This window comes from Carettochelys insculpta, chromosome 11 (genome assembly GCF_033958435.1).
Source record: "Carettochelys insculpta isolate YL-2023 chromosome 11, ASM3395843v1, whole genome shotgun sequence".
In the NCBI taxonomy this organism is placed as follows: domain Eukaryota; kingdom Metazoa; phylum Chordata; order Testudines; family Carettochelyidae; genus Carettochelys; species Carettochelys insculpta.
In genome coordinates, this window is record NC_134147.1 from 5,746,960 (window position 1) to 5,766,195 (window position 19,236).

The window sequence follows — 19,236 nt, forward strand, 5'->3', positions numbered from 1 at the left end:
TCTGTTTAATTCAATAGTGAATTATATAGGATGGCTCAAAACACGTATAGAAAGGGGCTCATTCACTGTTAAATCCTAGGGGATTTTAGAGTAACAGTCTATAGAACCCTATTGGTTTCATCAGAACAAATCTATAGATTTTCTCCATGAAAGTGTTCCAGAGTCCCTGACTTTGGGACAATTAGAGTCAGGACTTAAAGAATCCAACCCAGATTTTATCCAAGACCCGGGGTATGGACACAATAAAACACACCAGCTTTTTCACCCTGGACCTTTTGAAGATATTGAAAAGTCTGCATTGCAACCTCCAAAAGATGCCAGAAGTGGCAATGGCATAATATCATGAAGGAATTCCTTCCTGCATCATTTCCAGCCCACCTGGCAATTGGAGATGCAGGAACTCTACCAAGAGTACCTGTTCTCAGAAGATTTTCAACCCAGGTTTGCAGAACTAAAGATCTCGATGGTTTGAGCTAGAGTCTGTTTAAGTGTTGGTTGCTTGGAAGGGGTTCAGATACAGCTGTGATGGGGACAGTCTAATTAAACCCACGCTTCTGACTCAGAGTTACCGATGGCTACGCTAGGAAAGTGTAGGAGTGAAACTGGAGAGCTGAAGAAGGAATTCAATGGGTTAAGAGATCTTTTCTGAAACTATCCTAAGTCCTTCTGCCTCTCCCCCCACCCCCACTGGTTTTTGATTAATATTGTTTTGGGAACCAAATTTATTGTGTCCTATGCTGGGAAATAGTCAGTGGCTGTTGTCCATGTGTAAATGGGTGGTACCAGAACAGGTGAAAGTAGTATTTCAACATCCCTTCACCTATTACAGGGACTCTTTATTACTATTTTTGAACTCTACTGAAGAATAGCTGTATATAACAGGTGGGTATTATGGCAAAGGTGTCACACACCTACGGCCTCCTGGGGTTTTGTAGCTATAGAATCATAGAACAATAGAGCTGGAAGAGACCTAAAAAAGCCTGGACTCCTTTTCCCTTCATGGTAGCATCCCAGGGATTCTGCTCATCAGGTTCCTGAAGGAGTCAAAGTCTGCTTTTCTGAAGTCCAAGGTGTGTCATTTGCTGCTCTCTTTCCTTCCTTTGGTCAGGATCCTGAAGTCGACCATCTCATGATCACTGCTTCCCAGGTTGTCCCTCGCCTCTACCTTCCCTATTAGTTCCTCCCTGTTTGTAAGCAGCAGGTCGAGCCGTGCCCGACCTCTGGTTGGGTCCTTCAGTGCTTGTACCAAGAAGTGATCCCCAACATTCTCCAGAAATTTCCTGGACTGCTTGTGTACCGCCGTATTGGTCTCCCAGCAGATGTCAGGGTAGTTGAAGTCCCTCACAATAACGAGAGCCCGCGATCTGGAAACTTCTCTCTGTTGTCTAAAAAAAGCCTCATCTATCTCATCATCCTGATTTTGCTGGCCTGTAGCAGACACCAACCACCACATCTCTAGTGCTGCCTGCACCATTAAGCTTGACCCATAGATTCTCAACAGGCTTTTCTCCCTCTATGTACTGCAGTTCCAAGCAATCGTAGTGCTCTCTTACATCCAGTGCAACCCTTCCTCCTTTTCTCCCTTGCCTGTTCTTCCTGAGCAGTTTATACTCTTTCATGGCAGCGCTCCAGTCATGCGAGTCATGCCACCAAGACTCTGTTGTTCCAATCCAGTCATAGTTCTTGGACTGGGCCAGGGCTTCTAATTCCTCCTGCTTGTTACCCAGGCTTCTGGCATTGGTGTACAAACACCTTAGATAACCAGTCGATCTCCTCGCCCTCACTACTCGAACCAGGGGTCCACTTTTGTTGTACATTCCTCTTTGCATTTCTTCCCGGCCTCCAAGTTCCTTTCTACCCACAGGGTTTCGGTCACCTTCCCCCAGCTATAGGCATAATGTTGCCCTGTGGCTGGTTTGTCATCAGTTGGATTCAATTTGGGTCCTCTGGATCCTGAATGGGTGACCACTGTTGCCTGAACCAGGGCTTTCACAGACTTCTCAACCTCTGCCTGTGGCTCAGCTATTCGATAGGGACAGAGCACCGTACAGACTTACGGGGACTCAGAGTTTTGCGGCAACAGAAAACCTACCTCTTCCTCCTCCTCCTCCTCCAAAGCCTGTCTGCTGCTAGCAGTGTAGGGCCTATGACACACAGCTGAGCAGTTCTGATTGTACCCAGTTGGGGGATACTGTTAAAAATACACCTGAGCTGGTTCATTGTCTTATTTCCTGGGAAGGTTTCCCCCCCTCAACAGTTTGATTTTAATTTGCTTTCATTTGCATTTAATTTGCTTTTCTCCCCTTGCCCACAGGCCATATGTACCAGTACCGGCCCTGGAACTGCTACCTGTCAGTGTCACAAGGGCTGGACTGGGGATGGAAAAGCCTGTGTTGCTATAGACAACTGTGTGCTGGAGACCAGAGGGGGCTGCCACATCCATGCAGACTGCAGCTTTGTTGGACCTGGGCAGGTATGTGCAGCGTTAACAGGTCTGTGACTGAGACTGAGGGACATTTCTGATGTGTGCCACACCACAGCTGTCTGAAATCCTGGGAGCAGCAGTTGGCGTTGCTTCAGGAGCATCAGCAGCCAGGTCCACCTGACTGGGGTATCTGAAAGAAGCGAGCTTCCAAGACAGGAGTCAAATTTGTCCCCCTATGGTAAGATTTAGTGAAATGCTAATAACCAATAAGAGATCTTTGAATAGCAAAGACTGTGTTTGATAACTCCTATTCAAGGTAGTTATTAGCGCACTCTAACAATCCTTCCCTGCACACAGCTAGTCAAAAGGTGTCACAGGAGTAGCTTGTTCTCCTGAAGCCTCGGGTGTATGTCACTGCCAGAAGCGCAGTTTCAAGAGCTCTTGGTCTTTCCTGCCACGGGGAATTCTGGGTCCCGTAATTTCTGGTTTCCGACATCTGATACACATCATGTGGTGGAGGCAGGTTTGGAGAATGCTAAAACATAAGTACATCAAATAATGACAGCAGTTAAAGCTTCCATCCCGTGGGACATTTTCTTCTCTCTCTGTCACTAACCATCTTCAAGCTAGGAAGATCCAGAAGTTGGCCTCTATTTTTCTCTCTCATCTGTTTGCAAAATCCGTGGTATTCTTTTAATATATCTTTAATTAAAAGAGTCAGTAAATCAGCATTCCTGAGTCTGACCCTGTGGTCCCAGCTGGAACTGTGGAACCTCTGGGCCTCTCTAACTCTCTAGCCTGGTCTGTCTCTCACAGTGCTATGCCAGTGACAAACAGCAAACCCTCCCGGTGCTGTGATCACTCAGCCACCAGCATCCAAACACACCGAGCTAAGGTGCATGAACACTCTGTAAGCCATTCCTGAGCTATACATGAGGAAACTCCAGCAAATCCTCCACAGCCCCAGCCTTTCCCCTTCACCCCAAAAATATACTGTCTTTTCCACTGCACAAGACCTTCTCTTGAATGATACAGCTTCATTAATTAGATCAGCATTTCACAGGATGGCAGGGGCATGCACCAGTCCTTGAATTCTGAGTGGATTCCCTGTACCCTTTAGACAAAATCGCTGCTAAAGATGAAAGCTTAGAATAAGTTTAGTGACTACAGAAAGTTTTTAAGTGATTGTAAGCGGTAAACATTATAGGGCAAAGGTGACTACCTAAGAAATAAAAGTAAACTCGTAGTCTAAACTCGGTTTTATCAGTCTGAGCAAGACTTGAATCAACCTGCTTTTGTCTTCTGAGTGAGTGTTGCAGAGAAATTATAGTTCTAAAATACACAGGTTAAATTTTCTTGTCAGCCTGGGACCAGACTCCTCAGTTCCAAGGCTTTATCTTCCCACTGTTCTTGTAGCTTTCAGTGCAGGTGCGGGAGGAGGGAGGTGGTCTCATCATGGCATTGTGCCTTGTTTTCTACTCTCAGTTTACGACCCATAAAAGATCCTGGTCCAGACTTGTCCTGCTGTGCCTTGCTGAGTCAGTGTGTATGGGGTGCTTACGTAACTGAATCAGAGTTGAGCAAGCCTCATCGTATGGTGTTCTTGCAGCTGCCTCTCACAGAATTGTAAATCTCTCCTTTATAATTCCCCTGCTGGTCAGTGGCTCATGATGGTTGTTTAACACATGTATGGGTGCGGATCACACACCGGAGAGCCAACTGTGAGCATCTCTCAAACTCTGAATGCAATAACAGCCATGCAGCAAAGTCCCATAACTGCACATACAGAGATGTTACACATATGTGGACACAACAGTGAATTTCAGCAGATCAGGATGTGCTGAAGTGGAGCGTATAAGGGTTTTATTCCCCTGGTTCGGTTGCATGTGTTTCCCGCTGTCCTGCAGAAACCCCGAGTTAGGTGCTTGATGTGCACATAGGAGCTCTCTGATGGCACAAGCCCCAGCTCCACGGAGCGATCGTCTTTTTTTTCCAGCTGGGCTTTGGTGGATTTGCCACTGGGTAGCCCTCTGACTTTGACAAAGTCCTTTTTAAGAAGGCGGTCATAGGCCATCTCCCCGCTGTTCCTCAAGGTTGCAGCCTCACAGCACCCCATGATTCCTGGAAGAACCCCGTCAGTGTGCTAGCCTCCTTGTGGGTCACATGTGTCCTGGGGGTTAGGCCATAGATCCGTCCCATAACCTTTCCCAGTATACCTTGCCAGGCATGCTATAGCTGAAATACCACCACCATATGCCAATGGCAGATATAGGGTTACGTGGTGCCACACTGAGAGACCCTACAATAACAAACACGTGCACGCTGGAGTGTTCTGTAGCCATGAGCATCCCTACAATAACAAATCAGCACATGCACCATAACAGAGGGAAATGTCCTGGCAAGGAGACAATTTTGTTTCAGACTTTCCAGGGACTGATAACACAGACGAAAATCCATTAGTTGTGCAGTCTGGACGCTTTGATAGGTCTGTCCTGGAGCTCTTCCCTCTCCCTCTACTTTCAGAGCAAGTGTGTTTGTAAGAGGGGCTATGCCGGGGATGGCTACAGCTGCGACCCGATCGACCCTTGCAAGCTGGACAACGGAGGCTGCCATGGTTTGGTGAGTAGCTGGAGAGGTCTCCAGAATCCTTCACGGAGAGACAGCCAGGCCAGATCCTTGGCAGGTATATTTCCATGTGCAATGGAGTCGCTGTGCTACACACCCAGCGGTAATCTGACCCAATAGGTCCTCCTTTGTTGTGCAATAATCACATCTGCTGGTGAGGAAGCATAAAAGCCTTGTGGCCATTGGCTTATCTTGTTTGTTCACGTGCTTCTGTGTGTTGGAGAGTCTCAGGAGTGCAGTGAAAACATACTGTTTGAGCAGGGGGACTGCGAGCAGGAGGACAGCATTGCTGCTAAAGCTCTATCCTGGGATTTGGGAGAGTGGTGAGCAGATCCACAAGCTTTCAGAGAGGCTGGCTCTGAGCAATCTGATTTCACAACAGTCCTTCCTTTTCCTGTCTTGGCAGGCTGTGTGTGAGTCTCTCGGAGGAGGGGAGCGGTCCTGCGCCTGTGCTCTGGGGTACATGGGCGATGGATTTATATGTTATGGAGGCGTATTACAGGTAGGGAGCAAAGGACCATTATTCTCTTTCATGCACAGAAGAAAAAGAGATTGCAGGAGCTGATCCAGCTGAAGCTAAAATCTGTGGGGGAGGACAGATCTCTCCTCCCCCACCGGTTCCCAGGAACCCATGTTGGTTGATGCTAGTTAGGCAGAGTCCCCAGTACACTTATGAACAAAGTGAAAAGTCAGACAGCTATTTTAAAAGGGACAAATCTACAAAGAGAACATCGTGTCTACCTCCCCTGCTAGGGGCACTGAGAATTCATAGTCTCACAGGATCCTTATCCAAGCTTCCTCCTCTAGAGTACCTGAGCTGACTCTTCTTGTCTGCCTGGCAATCTGATGCATTTGCCCCTGTCCCTGGGCAGAGCATTAGTATGTAGGCCCAAGTTATAATGTGAACTTCCAACAATTTCTGCCTTGTGTCCTACGTGTGTGAGGCTGCACATCCCATATGTATACTTTGTCACTTAGGAGCCTGAAATCTGACTTGAATGTTGGGAAAGTTCTGATTCAGGTCTGGTTCTGAACTCTGTGCCCATCTGTGTAGCTAGAAAGGCAAAGAAAGACTGCCAGGAAATTCATCATCTTAAGCTTGGAGTTGGATACAATCGGCTGAGTATTGACCCTTTTTTAAAAATCAAAAGTTTAAATCCAGGGCTCTGACTTTGGAACACACCTTTGTGAGTGACATGTGGCTTCTGCAAGTTCTGTGCGTGCAGGAGGGGAGCTCTTGACTCAGCCAAGTTTTCTGTGTTGGAAGCGGACTTGAAATAATGAGGCTCACAAGACGATTCTTCCCTCCCCTGCTCTGTCCCTCCCTACAAGTTCTGCACTTGTACTAATCTTGGTGTTGCTTTTCTGTTGGAAGGAGCTGGCCAGGAATTCCCAATTTGCAAGCTTCTACGAATGGATTCAGGTAAAAAGAATGCTGCTTGCAGCAATGACAAGTGGTTGTGTAAAATCTAAATTATAAACCAAAAAAGAAGAAGAAACCCTATGCAAAGATCAAGGATCAAAATCTGCCGTTGAGACAAGTATTCCTTTTGCATGTGTTGTTTAAAAAAAAAAAAAAGGCCTATTAAGTGGAACATTTCTAATTCATGGTACGTTATCCAAAAATCCCCACCTTTCACTACAGAAATGGTGAAATGGTGCCGTTTATTACATTTAGTAGCTCCACGTGAAAGGTTAATGAGAACCTGGCAGGTACCCTCTGAAGTTTTCAGCAGGATTTTATTATACGCACTTGAGTGGTATGTCATATGGCTGTGTGACCTGCGACAGCTGCTCTAGAGGCTGTAGCTTGACCCATTGGCTAATGTGGCATGTTTTGGGGGCCATGCTTCTTGTTCTGGAATGAATTGAGACCGTCCCATACTTAAGAATGTAAGGCCTTCCTACCCTGTATTGCTGCTGTAAAGGCAGGCATGGCTGTTGGAAAGTTGCTGACTGCTTTGGGTGAAAAGCAGACAGACAAAAAAACAAAGAGCGTAATATAGCAATAGCAACCCTTCGAAAGGAAGAGGAAACTTAAATCAGGTAGCGCTTTCTTTCCCTTTCTTGGTACTGTCTTATTACTGTTGATTCCCATAGGAACAGGCAGAGAAGCACTCCATGGAATGGAGTTAGTTACTGAGCATGTTCTCCAGTACATGAGGCCAAATATAACCTTGGTACGATTCCATCAGTTCCATCAGTTACACCTGCATTTGCCAGGGCAGATTTGGTCCTGCATCAAAATCTGACCTTGGGCATTTGAAGGGATTTACTGACTCAAGTGACTGTGCTCCTATTTTCAAGATCCTGGGAACAGATTTTGAATAGAGAGAGCTGGGGCACTGGCAATAGAAGAAATATGAAGAACTTTCTTTCAGCTGCACCTGCTTGGAGGTTTGCTCCATGAGGTTGCAGATAACTTAGGTTCAGCATGAGCAAATTGAGGTTAGATTGCTGTGGAAAAAATCTCTAGAACTTGTTCGCCAGGCCCCATCCCAGACACAACCACAGCTCTGCGTACTACTGAATGTCACCGTTAGTAAGCTTACATGCAGTGGGAGTGGGATCATCACTAGAAAATTGTGTACTGCCCTGTCGGTATCTCACTGACTTATTTTATTTGTGCATCTCCTTCCGCTGGACAACAGAAGTCCCTCTTCAGCATACCGGCAGGGGTCAACGTCACCGTTCTGGTGCCATCAGAAGCTGCCATCAAAAACCTGAGCAAGGCTGAGAAAGATTTCTGGCTGATGCCCTACGTGCTGCCGTTTTTAGTCAGGTACCATTGGACTGTTGCCATGTTCTTTCATTTGGAACAGCCCTATCTGAGGCCTGGAGGCTGATGATTTCTCCTGTCAGCTCAATGGCAATAGCAAACCATTGCAGGGTAAAAACATAACATAGGGGAACCATCCAGTGGATGATTCAAACCAAAAAGAGGTTGGAAGATAGGAAGAAGTTCTGTTAATTGCATATTAAAAGTAGGATGTTTGTCTCAGCCATGATCCAGAAGCAGATGCTAGCAGGAGAAAGAAAAGGGAATTTTCTCTGCCTGCTGTTCTTTCTTCTGGCCGTGCAGAAGATGTGAGAAGAGCGTGAAGTCTGTAGCTTTCTTACTTGCCTACCTCTTCTGGGGAGGGTCAGGGTGTGATGGCCCCCAGAACACTGGAGTTGGACCCAAGTGTTTTGGGAAGATTAATGGGACCAAATAAGGGAGGTGTGTGAATGTGTTTGGTACGGGGGAGCAGGTGGTAGATGGGAGGAGTTTTTAAAGCACAGAGGAGATAGAGAAAGGACTGACCTTGTGGGGAGAGGCAGCTGGGCTGATGGTTGTACACAGAACTTGCTGCTGCTGGAATTGGATGGGACTAAAGGCAGCTGCTGATGATGGAGAAGGGAGGAAATCTGGCATCCTCTTCCTTTTCAGGAGTGAGGTCAGAGATGTGCAGGAATGCCCCCTGTAAGAACGGCTGCTGGGATGGGTAGTGTGACCATCAAGTCCTCTGCTTTCCATGAGCCAGGGCTCAGTCTCTCTGCCTCCCTCACACCTAACCCAGCAGAACTGACCTGACTCTGTCCTCAGCCAGACCACCATGCACTCTACCTTGGGAGAGTGGGGTAATGGAGCACCATCTGCTGGGCTGCCCCTGCCTTACTTGGCAGTGTCCATCCAGCATTCATCCTCCTGTCCACGCCTCCTGCAGTCTGACTGCAGGGCTCCTGCATTTTCATATCTGGTCCCAGCCAATTTTTGTACGTGGTCGCCGCTGTGCACAGGTAGAGGGAGCATTGGTTCAAAGCCTTGGACAAAGCCCGAGTAAACCAGCCTTGCCTGGGCAAGCTACATCAAGATTAGGGAAGGCTCAACCGTGTGTGTTTATGAAGGCTAGGCGTAGAGCAGCCTGCTCCATGGCTGCAAATACAGCTCCCTGGCTGAACAGCAGTTACAGGGCTGCCTGATGTACCTGTGTATCTCAGTGCCAGCAGTTTGGACCTGGGGACAGTGTTTGCATTAGCCTTTATTGAATTCAACCCACTTCAGCTGTCCCTCGTTGAAACATCTCATTGAGGGTCTTTGGGTTGTGGAGAGCTTAAGGGCCAGGAGGGGAGGGCCTGGAGTGGGAGAGTTAACTCTCAAGTATGTGGATTAGATGGCCTGCAGAGATGGAATTTAGATAGCGCCTACCTCCAGTTGCAGAAATATCGGCTCTGGGAAGCACCCCGGGCCTGGACACTCTCGCAGCTGGTTGACCTGATATAATTTCAGATCAGCTTGCACGATAGAGGACTCCATCTTGTCAGTTACCACCATTCCAAGGGACGTGGAGAGGAGGCCAGGCCTAGGAGTATGGGGAGCAAAGCTGTGTGATCAGACAGCTGCTGAGATAAACCACTTTTATCAGAGTCTCACTTTGGTTGGATATTGGGAAAAACTATTTCCCCGGGAGGGTGGTGAAGCACTGGAATGCATTGCCTAGAGCCAGCAATATCGTCAATCTGGCCAGCTATACACTCAGCTCAGCAGAAGAGTCTGCTCTTTCTCGGGGACTCTCTTTTTGCCCCACCACCCGCACAAACATAATACAGTTCTGCGGTGATCTGGAAGCCTACTTTTGCCGTCTCAGACTCAAAGAATACTTTCAACACAACACTGACCAGCACACCGTTACACAGACACCCTCCCAGCAGCACAAGAAGAATAATTCCACGTGGACTCCTCCTGAGGGTAGAAATAACAGTCTGGACCTATATATAGAATGCTTCTGCCGACGCGCAAAGGCAGAAATTGTGGAGAGACAGCATCGTTTGCCTCACAACCTCAGTCGTGCGGAACGCAATGCCATCCACAGCCTCAGAAACAACTCTGACATTATAATCAAAGAGGCAGATGAAGGAGGAGCTACTGTCGTCATGAACAGGTCTGACTACCAGAAGGAGGCTTCCAGACAACTCTCCAGTACCAAATTTTACAGGCTACTTTCCTCAGATCCCACCGAGGAATACACTAAGAAACTACACCATCTGCTCAGGACACTCCCTACACAAGCACAAGAACAGATTTATACCAACACACCTCTAGAGCCCCATCCGGGGCTATTCTACCTACTACCCAAGATCCACAAACCTGGAAATCCTGGACACCCCATCATCTCAGGCATTGGCACTCTCACTGAAGGACTGTCTGGTTATGTGGACTCTGTCCTCAGACCCTATGCCACCAGCACTCCCAGCTATCTCCGAGACACCACTGACTTCCTGAGAAAACTGCAAGACATTGATGACCTAACAGAAAACACTGTCCTAGCCACCATGGATGTAGAGGCTCTCTATACCAACATCCCACACAAAGATGGAATAAATGCTGTCTGGAACAGTATCCCTGATGATGCTACAGCACATCTGATGGCTGAGCTCTGTAACTTTATCCTCACACACAACTATTTCAGATTTGGCAACGACATATACCTTCAAATCAGCAGCACAGCTATGGGTACCCGCATGGCCCCTCAATATGCCAATATTTACATGGCTGACCTGGAACAGCGCTTCCTTAGCTCTCGTCCACTAACACCCCGTCTCTGCTTATGCTACATTGATGATATCTTCATCGTCTGGACCCATGGGAAGGAGACTCTGGAGGAATTCCACCGGGACTTCAACAACTTTCACCCCAACATCAACCTCAGCCTGGAACAATCCACACAGGAGATCCACTTCCCGGACACCACGGTGCTAATACACGATGGCCACATCAATAGCACCCTGTACCGTAAACCCACTGACCGCTACGCCTGCCTTCATGCCTCCAGCTTCCATCCCAGACACACCACACGATCCATTGTCTACAGCCAAGCACTAAGCTATAACCGCATTTGCTCCAACCCCTCCAACAGAGAAAAACACCTACAGGATCTCTACCAAGCATTCTTGAAACTGCAATACCCACCTGAGGAAGTGAAAAAACAGATCAACAGAGCCAGACGTGTGCCACGAAGCCTCCTGCTACAGGACAAGCCCAAGAGAGAAACCAACAGAACACCACTAGCCATCACCTACAGTCCTCAGCTAAAACCTCTACAGCTCATTATCAGGGATTTACAACCCATCCTGGACAATGATCCCCCACTTTCACAGGCCTTGGGAGGCAGACCAGTCCTTGCCCACAGACAACCTGCCAACCTGAAGCAAATCCTAACCAGCAACTATACACCGCACCACAGTCACTCTAACTCAGGGACCCATCCATGCAACAAACCTCGTTGCCAGCTCTGCCCACATATCTACACCAGCAACACCATTACAGGACCTAACCAGATCAGCCACACCATCGTGGGTTCATTCAGCTGCACATCTACCAATATAATTTATGCCATCATGTGCCAGCAATGCCCCTCTGCTATATACATCGGACAAACTGGACAGTCTCTACGTAAAAGAATAAACGCACACAAATCAGACATCAGAAATGGCAATATACAAAAACCCATAGGAGAGCACTTCAACCTCCCAGGCCACACAGTAGCAGACTTAAAAATAGCTATTCTACAGCAAAGAAATTTCAGGACCAGACTCCAAAGAGAAATTGCTGAGCTACAATTCATCTGCAAATTCGATGCCCTCAGCTCTGGCTTAAACAAAGACTGCGAATGGCTGGCTAAATACAGAAGCAGCTTCCCCTCCCTTGGTGCTCATACCTCCAGATCAACTGCTGGTAGTAAGCCTCACCCTTGCTGACTGAGCTAACCTTGTTATCCCCACCCTTGCTCTGGCTTATTTATACCTGGCCCAGCAGATTTCCAAGACCAGCATCTGACGAAGTGAGTCTGTGCTCACGAAAGCTCATGCTCAAAACTTTTCTGTTAGTCTATAAGGTGCCACAGGACCCTTCATTGCCTAGAGAGGTGGTGGATTCTCCATCCCTCGAGGTTTTTAAGTCCTGGCTTGACAAGGTCCTAGTTGGGATGACTTACTTGGGGTTCGTCCTGCTTTAGGCAAGGGGGCTGGACTCGATGACCTCCTGAGTTCCCTTCTAGCCCTAGAATTCTGTGATGATGTGGTATAAAGCAAGCTCTCAATTCTGTACTTGTCTGTCACCCACAGAGCTCATTTCCTCCAAGGTTCCTTCACCCAAGAGCAGCTCAAAGCATACAAAGGGGAGGAGATACCCACACTCAATCCGCGGACCAGATGGGAGATAACCAACAGCAGCGGTGTAAGGGCTAGTTAATTGCTGCATGTATATTGGTAGCAAATTAAACCACACGATTAGAATATATCATGGTGGGGGAGCCATTGGTGAGGACGCTGCCATTAAATTCCTGATGTGTCGTGTGTCTGAGATGGTGCAGGGGCTCTTGGACCCAGCTTTACAGTTTGTTTCACTCCACTGAGGGTATGTCTTCAGTACACGGAAGGTCCTTATTTCAGGGTTCGATTTCATGTGCCTAGTGGGGGAAGTGCAAAATCAAACTATTCAGGGTCAGCAGTCAACCCGTCTACTCAATATCGTGAGGAGTGAGAGGGGTTGATGGTCATCCTAGTTTCTCTGGTTGACCTCTTTCAGTGAGAACTAGCAGGTAAGTCGAATGCAGATAAGTTGATTCTAGCTACACGGTTGCCATAGCTAGAATTGAGGATCTACAATTGACTTTAATGTCTAGTCTAGACCTGGCCTCCGTCATCTACAACCTTCTCATGTTTCCCTCTGGTTGTTTTTCAGACGATAACTATTCAGAACGCAGCCATTGTAGTTGCTGACATTCCTGCTATTAACGGCACCATTTACATCATAAATCAGGTACATCTGGAAGAACAGTGTCTGGAAATATGAGGTCACAGTGCAGTAACTCGTGTGTTTTCTGTGGTGGGGGGGAGGAGGAGGGATTCAAATAGGATCCCAGTAGAAACACATGGACAAAAGTGGTTATTCTGAGCTCACTCCAGATGCTGCTTGCATGGCAGCATTTCATTTAAAAGCACTGCCCTCGAATGGAGTCGAAGAGTCCAATACTTGGCTTTTCGAGAACAGAGTAAAGGCCTGCCCAAGCTGGGAGCAGAACCTCACTAACTGCAACCAGGTGGGAATGTTTCTGTCACAGGGCAGGATTGCTGTCTGCTTTTTCCAGGCAGCCTCTGATCTGTGCTGAAGTGCATCTTTGTCCGTCTTGTTGCTCAGGTTTTGTTGCCACCCTTGGGAGACATCCCGCCGAGCCGCCCCGGTCTGCAGCAGCAGCTTGATATGGTTCCCTCCTTTAGCGTCTTCAAGGAGCTGTTAGCGGTAAATGATTGTTTGGATTCCATTGCATGTTAATCGTCAGAAGCTTCTTGGGTAACGTGACGTCACTGAACCGGCCAAACTGGAGAACGAAGCCCACGTGGCCAGCCAAGGAAAAGTCAGGCTGATTTTTGTGGTGCTCCCCAGCTGTGTTTTGGGAGTAGAACAGATTTTGAAAGCTGGCTAGCCAGCCTCCCAAAGGTGTGACGAACTCCCCCAGGGGATCAGCTTCACCGTTTTAGCTATAAAGCCTCTTTGGAGTGGTTAGTGCCTTTGAAAGCGAGGTAGACCTTTCTGTAAATCTGAGCAAATAAGTAAAGTGTTAAACAGGCTCTTTGAAACCTATTTTGTGTGTGTGGGCGTGTGTGCATGTATGTGCTTGCACACGCACCTCAGAATAATAGCACACACATGAGAGATCCTGCTGAGGCAGGGGCCTTATAGATACCCACAGGCCCGCTGACAGAGGGGGTGAATAGGGCAATTGCTCCTGGACTCGATCTTTCAGAGGGGCCACGTCTGGAGCTCTAAGTCCCTTTGAATTGCCGAAGCAGCGCTGCTGTGTGTGGCTTGGAGGTGGGGATGCAGCACCACATTTCAGGCAGTGCTGAGGGCTCAGTGCCCTTGGCCCCACCCCTTCTGGGTCACAGAGCCAGGCCATCCTCTCACCTTGCCCCAGGGCCCACAGCACCTCTTGGTGCGACTGGGTATCCACCGTAAGTATGAGGAACATCCTTTTTCCGAGAAGCTGGGCCAGCACCAGTCAAGCAAGACCTCAGCAGGATTGGCCATGTCTGGGCACCACATTTCAAGAAAGATGTGGAGAAATTGGAGAGGATCCAGAGAAGAGCAACAAAAATGACTAAAGGTTTAAGAAAACATGGCCTGTGAGGGAGGTCTGAAAGAACTGGGTATATTTAGTTTGAAAAAGAGAAGACTGAGAGGGGATATCATCTCTCTCGCTCTCTCTCAGTGGGGGACATGATAGCAGTTTACAAGTACCAACAAGGAACATCAGCTGTTCTTCTGGATCTCTGAGAATAAGACAAGAAGCAATGGGCTTAAACTGAAGCAGGGATGGTTTGATTTGGACATTAGGAAAACCTTCCTAACTGTCAGGGTGGTTAAACACTGGAATAAATTGCCTGGGGTGGTTGTGAAATCTCCATCATTGGAGATGTTTAAGAGCAGGTAAGACAGACACCTATCAGGGGTGAGGAAACTTTTCACGTCAGGCCCCACTTTTCATCCCTGCAATTAGCAGAGTCCCTCAACTGTCTAACGTAATCCAGGCCAATGGAAATTTTGGCATGTATACAAAAATAAGTCTGTAGAGTGTAAAAACTTTATTAATCGGTATATAAATGTGAACACACAGACATAAAAACAGTAACATAATTCAACATTTTTAATAAGATGGATGCCCCTGAGCTCCAGCAGCTGATCGTGCTGTGCTGCCCCCCTGCCCCCTTAGGAAATTTCACGTCCCCCAAGGGGGCCTGCCCCCCACTTTGCACAACCCCAATCAAGATGGTGCCTGGTTCTGCCAGGAAGGCCAGGGACTGGACTGGGTGGCCTCTCGAGGTCCCTTCTAGTGTTCTACAATTCTGTGACTGCCGCTGGTTCCCATGAGACCTTGCACCTGATCCAGTGTTAAAGCACTTCTCTTGGAGTTCTTGCCTGAGACCTCCCTGTCTCTAGCATTTTATCCGGTTGGTTTGGTTTTGGTTTACTTCTCATGAACTTTTTTTAAATAAAACTAATTTACTCACTATTATCCTGGTTTTAGCAATATCAACTGATTGAAAAAATCGAGTCCTCTGAAAAATACACCATTTTTGTCCCTGGAAACAGTTCAGTTGGGGAATATTGCCGTGCTTCCAATATTACACAGCTGGTAAGATCCCTGTTTCTTTACAAACTTATGTAGTAATTACCAATTACAGGGGCCATTTTGTACCTTCAGACTTTAGACCTGAGTCCCTAGCGAGGAATTCTGCCCAAAAGTGTTTGTATCCACAACGAGCAGGGGAAACCGTGTTTCCATCCTGCTAACCCTCCACTGCTGAGCATGGTTCTGGACTCCAGCAACTGCCAGCAGAGAAAGGACTTGGTAATGAGAGGGAGGAACAGCAGAAAAGAGAGGTGGTGTGGGAGCAGACGGAGTGGTCGTTGCAGGAGAAGTCTAACCATAGGAAGCGTGGCAGGAAGGCATGCCGGCAGGGGCAAGTTGAAAGGAAGGGTTTAACAATGGCGCCTGGAACAGTCTGTCAGGAATTTGTGCTACCTAGTATGATGGGGCGTTTTCAAAAGCTGGACTCCGTACAAAACACGTTTAACACTAGATTTGTGTGCAGGCAGATGCAGCAACACTTCTGACTCACGAACAGTGCATGTGATTCAGACAATTGTCTGTTCCCTTAGAATAAGTTTCCGAACATCTGGCTGGCTTTTTGAACAGATCTAGTCGTAGCGTGGTGAGACTTAGTTCATTATCAGCTTTCGCTCGAGTTGGTCATCAGATTATGGATATAACTAATACCTGGAGATCATTTAAAGCTCTTTCTACACTATACTTACCTCTGGCTACTTAATAGCTCTTTATGAAACAATAATAGGCTAAATGTTTTGCTTTCTGATGGTCTTGGATTGCAGGATAATGACACAGTTCAATACCATGTCGTACTTGGTGAGAAGCTGTCCTCTGCAGACTTGAAAAGTGGTGTCCATAAAGCTGCAATGTTAGGATTCTCCTACTGGTTACTGTTTCATAAAAACAACACCCAGGTAAGGATGGGATAATTTTTGCCTGGTGTTCGAAGAGGCCGTCACGTAATTTGTCAGGGAAAAGTCAATGTGGTTTCTGTAAAAGTAAATCGTACCTCACCATTCAACTACTAGTCCCAAAGAATTCTCCTGGTCAACATATTCATAAATGATTTGGAAAAAGTGACAAGCAGTGAGGTAGCAACGTTTACAGATCATACTAAACTACTCAAGAGAATTGTCTCCCAGGCCGACTGTGAAAAGTTATAAAGGGATCTCTCCAAACTGGGTTAAAGAACAACAAAATAGCTGATGAAATTCCATGTTGATAAAAGCAAAGTAATGTCCATTGAAAAACATAATCGCACCTAGACACTCAAACTGGTGGGATCTAAATTAGATGTTATGACGCCAAGTGTCATTGTGGATAGTTCTCTGAATACATGCACTCAATGCACAGTGAGTCAAAAAAAGAAAAGCCAACAGACTGTTGGGAATTACTGGGACAAGCATAGATAATAATATAGAAAATGTAATGGCATTCTGTAGGTGCAGGGTACGTTCACCTCCAGGTGTGGTTGCCTCCTTTCAGGAAAAAGTATATTGGAATTGGAAAGGGTACAGAAGAGGCAACACAAATAAGTAAGGGGTATAGGACAACTTCTACATGAGGCGAGATTAATAAGACTGGGACTTTCCAGCTTGAAAAGAGGCAATTGAGGGAAGATGTGATTGAAATCTATAAAATCATTGAAGTGGAGAGAGTAAATGAGAAAGTGTTGTTTATTCCTTCCCATAACACAAGAACTAGGGGTCATTCAATGAAATTAATAGGCAGCTGTTTTAAAAGAAACAACTATTTCTTCACACAACACATAGTCAAACTGTGGAACTCTTTGCCAGAGGTTGATAAGGCCAGGACAATAACCGGGCTCAAAAAAGAAGTAGAAAAGTTCATCGAGAGTAGGGCCATCAATGGGTATTAGCCAGGGTAGACAGAGATGCAAAGCCATGCTCTGAAATGTCCCTAGCCTCTGTTTGTCAGAAGCTGGGAATGCACAACAGGAGGCAGGGCTCATTGCAGGAGATCACGCAGAGACCACCGGAAAGGCAGCTGCGGGGATGGAGCTGGCCACAGTCCTCTGGCCAAACATGTTTCAGGTCTACCTAATTTATCACAAGGAGATCTCCCTGGTAACACCAAGGACTGCAGAAAGTGTTGATGGTTATTCCATAGGCGTGATGCTATACGAGTCCCTAGAAGACACAGTTGCTTTTGGTGGTTACCATCCTTTGGATGAGATGTTTAAAAAACAGAAGACAAAGAAAAGTTCCCAAGCACCTGTCACTGAAGCAGTCAATGTCACTCTTTATAAGCGAATGGCATTCACCCAGGTGTTCTGTTTGATTTGCATCTTGGGTAATCCTATTCTGCCCGCCTTTTAAAAAAATCTCCGGTAATTTTTACTGGAGAAGTTTGCGCCTGCAGAATAGTTGTGTTGTGGATGAGCAGAAGTACAGACTGGAAGCAGCTGGATACTGTCGGGCAAAAGGCCTTTGTAAGTTATATGATGGCTCTGTTGTTTGGCTGGCGGCATCCCAGCTTTCTGATCATTGAAAGAACTCTCTTTTTCTCTTGACAGATGTTTGTAAATAATGTCCCCTTCGATGGGAAATTTTTCGAAACCAAGAATGGGATGTTGATTGGGATTTCTGAGGTGCTACGGATTCAGAAAAATCGTTGTACTGCCAATACCACTGTGATTCAAAAGGTAATTAGCTTTACACAGAGGCAAGCGCAGCCTCAGAGTCCTGTGATTTCTGGTCTTAACTAGGGTACGGGTCTACATTCACAGGGAAGACCCAATTAAGATATGCAGCTCCAGAGCTGATGTACCTTAATTGGCACTTCCATGCAGTCTCCCCCGCAGGAGGTCAACAGGAGCGAATGCTCCTGTCAACTTCCCTTCCTCCTGATAGGGGCACAAGTACCAACACCGATGGCAGGCGCCCTCTGAGTTCCATTTAGAGCATTCCTACCAGGCACGTTAAGTTGAACTCTGGAAAATCCACTTCAACAGCATCGCTCTTCTGCTGAGTGTAGACGAGTCACACCATGGTGGCCTGCACCAGTTAACCTCAACTATGCCCGTGCTCAGAACACATGCCCGCTATGAACGTAATACTGACGCTGTTGAGCACCTGCAGGGGATAAAATAAAAACAATTTCTTCCCAGTCTTGGGGGGGAGAGGGCACCAGCTAAAGGGGCAACGTGACCTTCCACATGACTCCGCCCCAGCCTGGGGCTCCCACACTCTTCCCTTCCCCTTTCCCACCTGGACCTTGCTGGTCCGTTTCTTGCCATGGCGGTGGACGAGGTGGTGCTGGATTACCTTCACCTCTGACCACTTCCAGTTCTTATCCATGGGGGGGTAGCGGGGAAGGCCAGCACCCCTCAGGATTGGGCCCTGTACTTTTACGGATAGCCACCTTCACAGGTGTTACTGTGATATAACTCTGTACGCTGCTAGAGCTGAGAAATTACATTTCACATCCGCGGCTGTTCCGAGGAGGAGGATTTGTTTCATGTTCCTTCTGGCAGCCGTATTACGCCTTCCAGTTCCATGTTAAAAAATACAGGCTTTGCATGAAGCAAACCCGCAATAGGCTGGACCGTTGCTACCTGAATCATTATGTGCTCAGTCCACTGTTCTGAGCCAGCCAATTGAATGCCTGGAGCCATGTGATGATTTGGGGAATGCTTCATAACTAGCATTTGAGTAGGATGTTTTCAGAGGGACTGCGAGTGACTTCTCCTCTTTCTTGTTCCCTAGTCGAAATGCGCTAAGTGTGACAGAGGGATCAAGTGTCCTTATGGATCAGTCCTGGCGGTAAGTTTCCGGTTCGTTTCACAGCCTTGCATGTGGTTCGGGGACAGACGGCAACGTTCTCTGTAAGCGGCCACCCAGGAGAGATTCAAGTGCTGCCCAGCTGATTAGCAGAGTGCCCACAGCTGGCAGCGTGGAACGTGGCTTCCCAGATCTTCTCATGAAGCCAATATCCATCTTCCACTTGCACAGAGGGATCTCTTTAGAGCGTAGAGCCTGGAATGGGGAGCCCATTGAGTGATCCCATCTGCCT

General features: G+C 47.2%; 1 protein-coding gene across 2 annotated transcripts in view; it reads left to right on the forward strand.

Annotated features, from left to right (window-relative positions):
* The window catches only part of STAB1 (stabilin 1), a 151,160-nt gene that overhangs the window by 80,660 nt on the left and 51,264 nt on the right, over window positions 1-19,236 (forward strand). For both annotated transcript variants that reach the window (XM_075005986.1, XM_075005987.1), the window contains 12 exons: window positions 2,315-2,473; window positions 4,949-5,044; window positions 5,457-5,552; window positions 6,426-6,473; window positions 7,702-7,832; window positions 12,155-12,266; window positions 12,774-12,851; window positions 13,230-13,331; window positions 15,118-15,225; window positions 15,984-16,115; window positions 17,738-17,866; window positions 18,930-18,986. In XM_075005986.1, coding sequence (XP_074862087.1) covers window positions 2,315-2,473; window positions 4,949-5,044; window positions 5,457-5,552; window positions 6,426-6,473; window positions 7,702-7,832; window positions 12,155-12,266; window positions 12,774-12,851; window positions 13,230-13,331; window positions 15,118-15,225; window positions 15,984-16,115; window positions 17,738-17,866; window positions 18,930-18,986 — 1,248 coding nt within the window. The remainder of the gene's footprint in view (window positions 1-2,314; window positions 2,474-4,948; window positions 5,045-5,456; window positions 5,553-6,425; window positions 6,474-7,701; window positions 7,833-12,154; window positions 12,267-12,773; window positions 12,852-13,229; window positions 13,332-15,117; window positions 15,226-15,983; window positions 16,116-17,737; window positions 17,867-18,929; window positions 18,987-19,236) is intronic.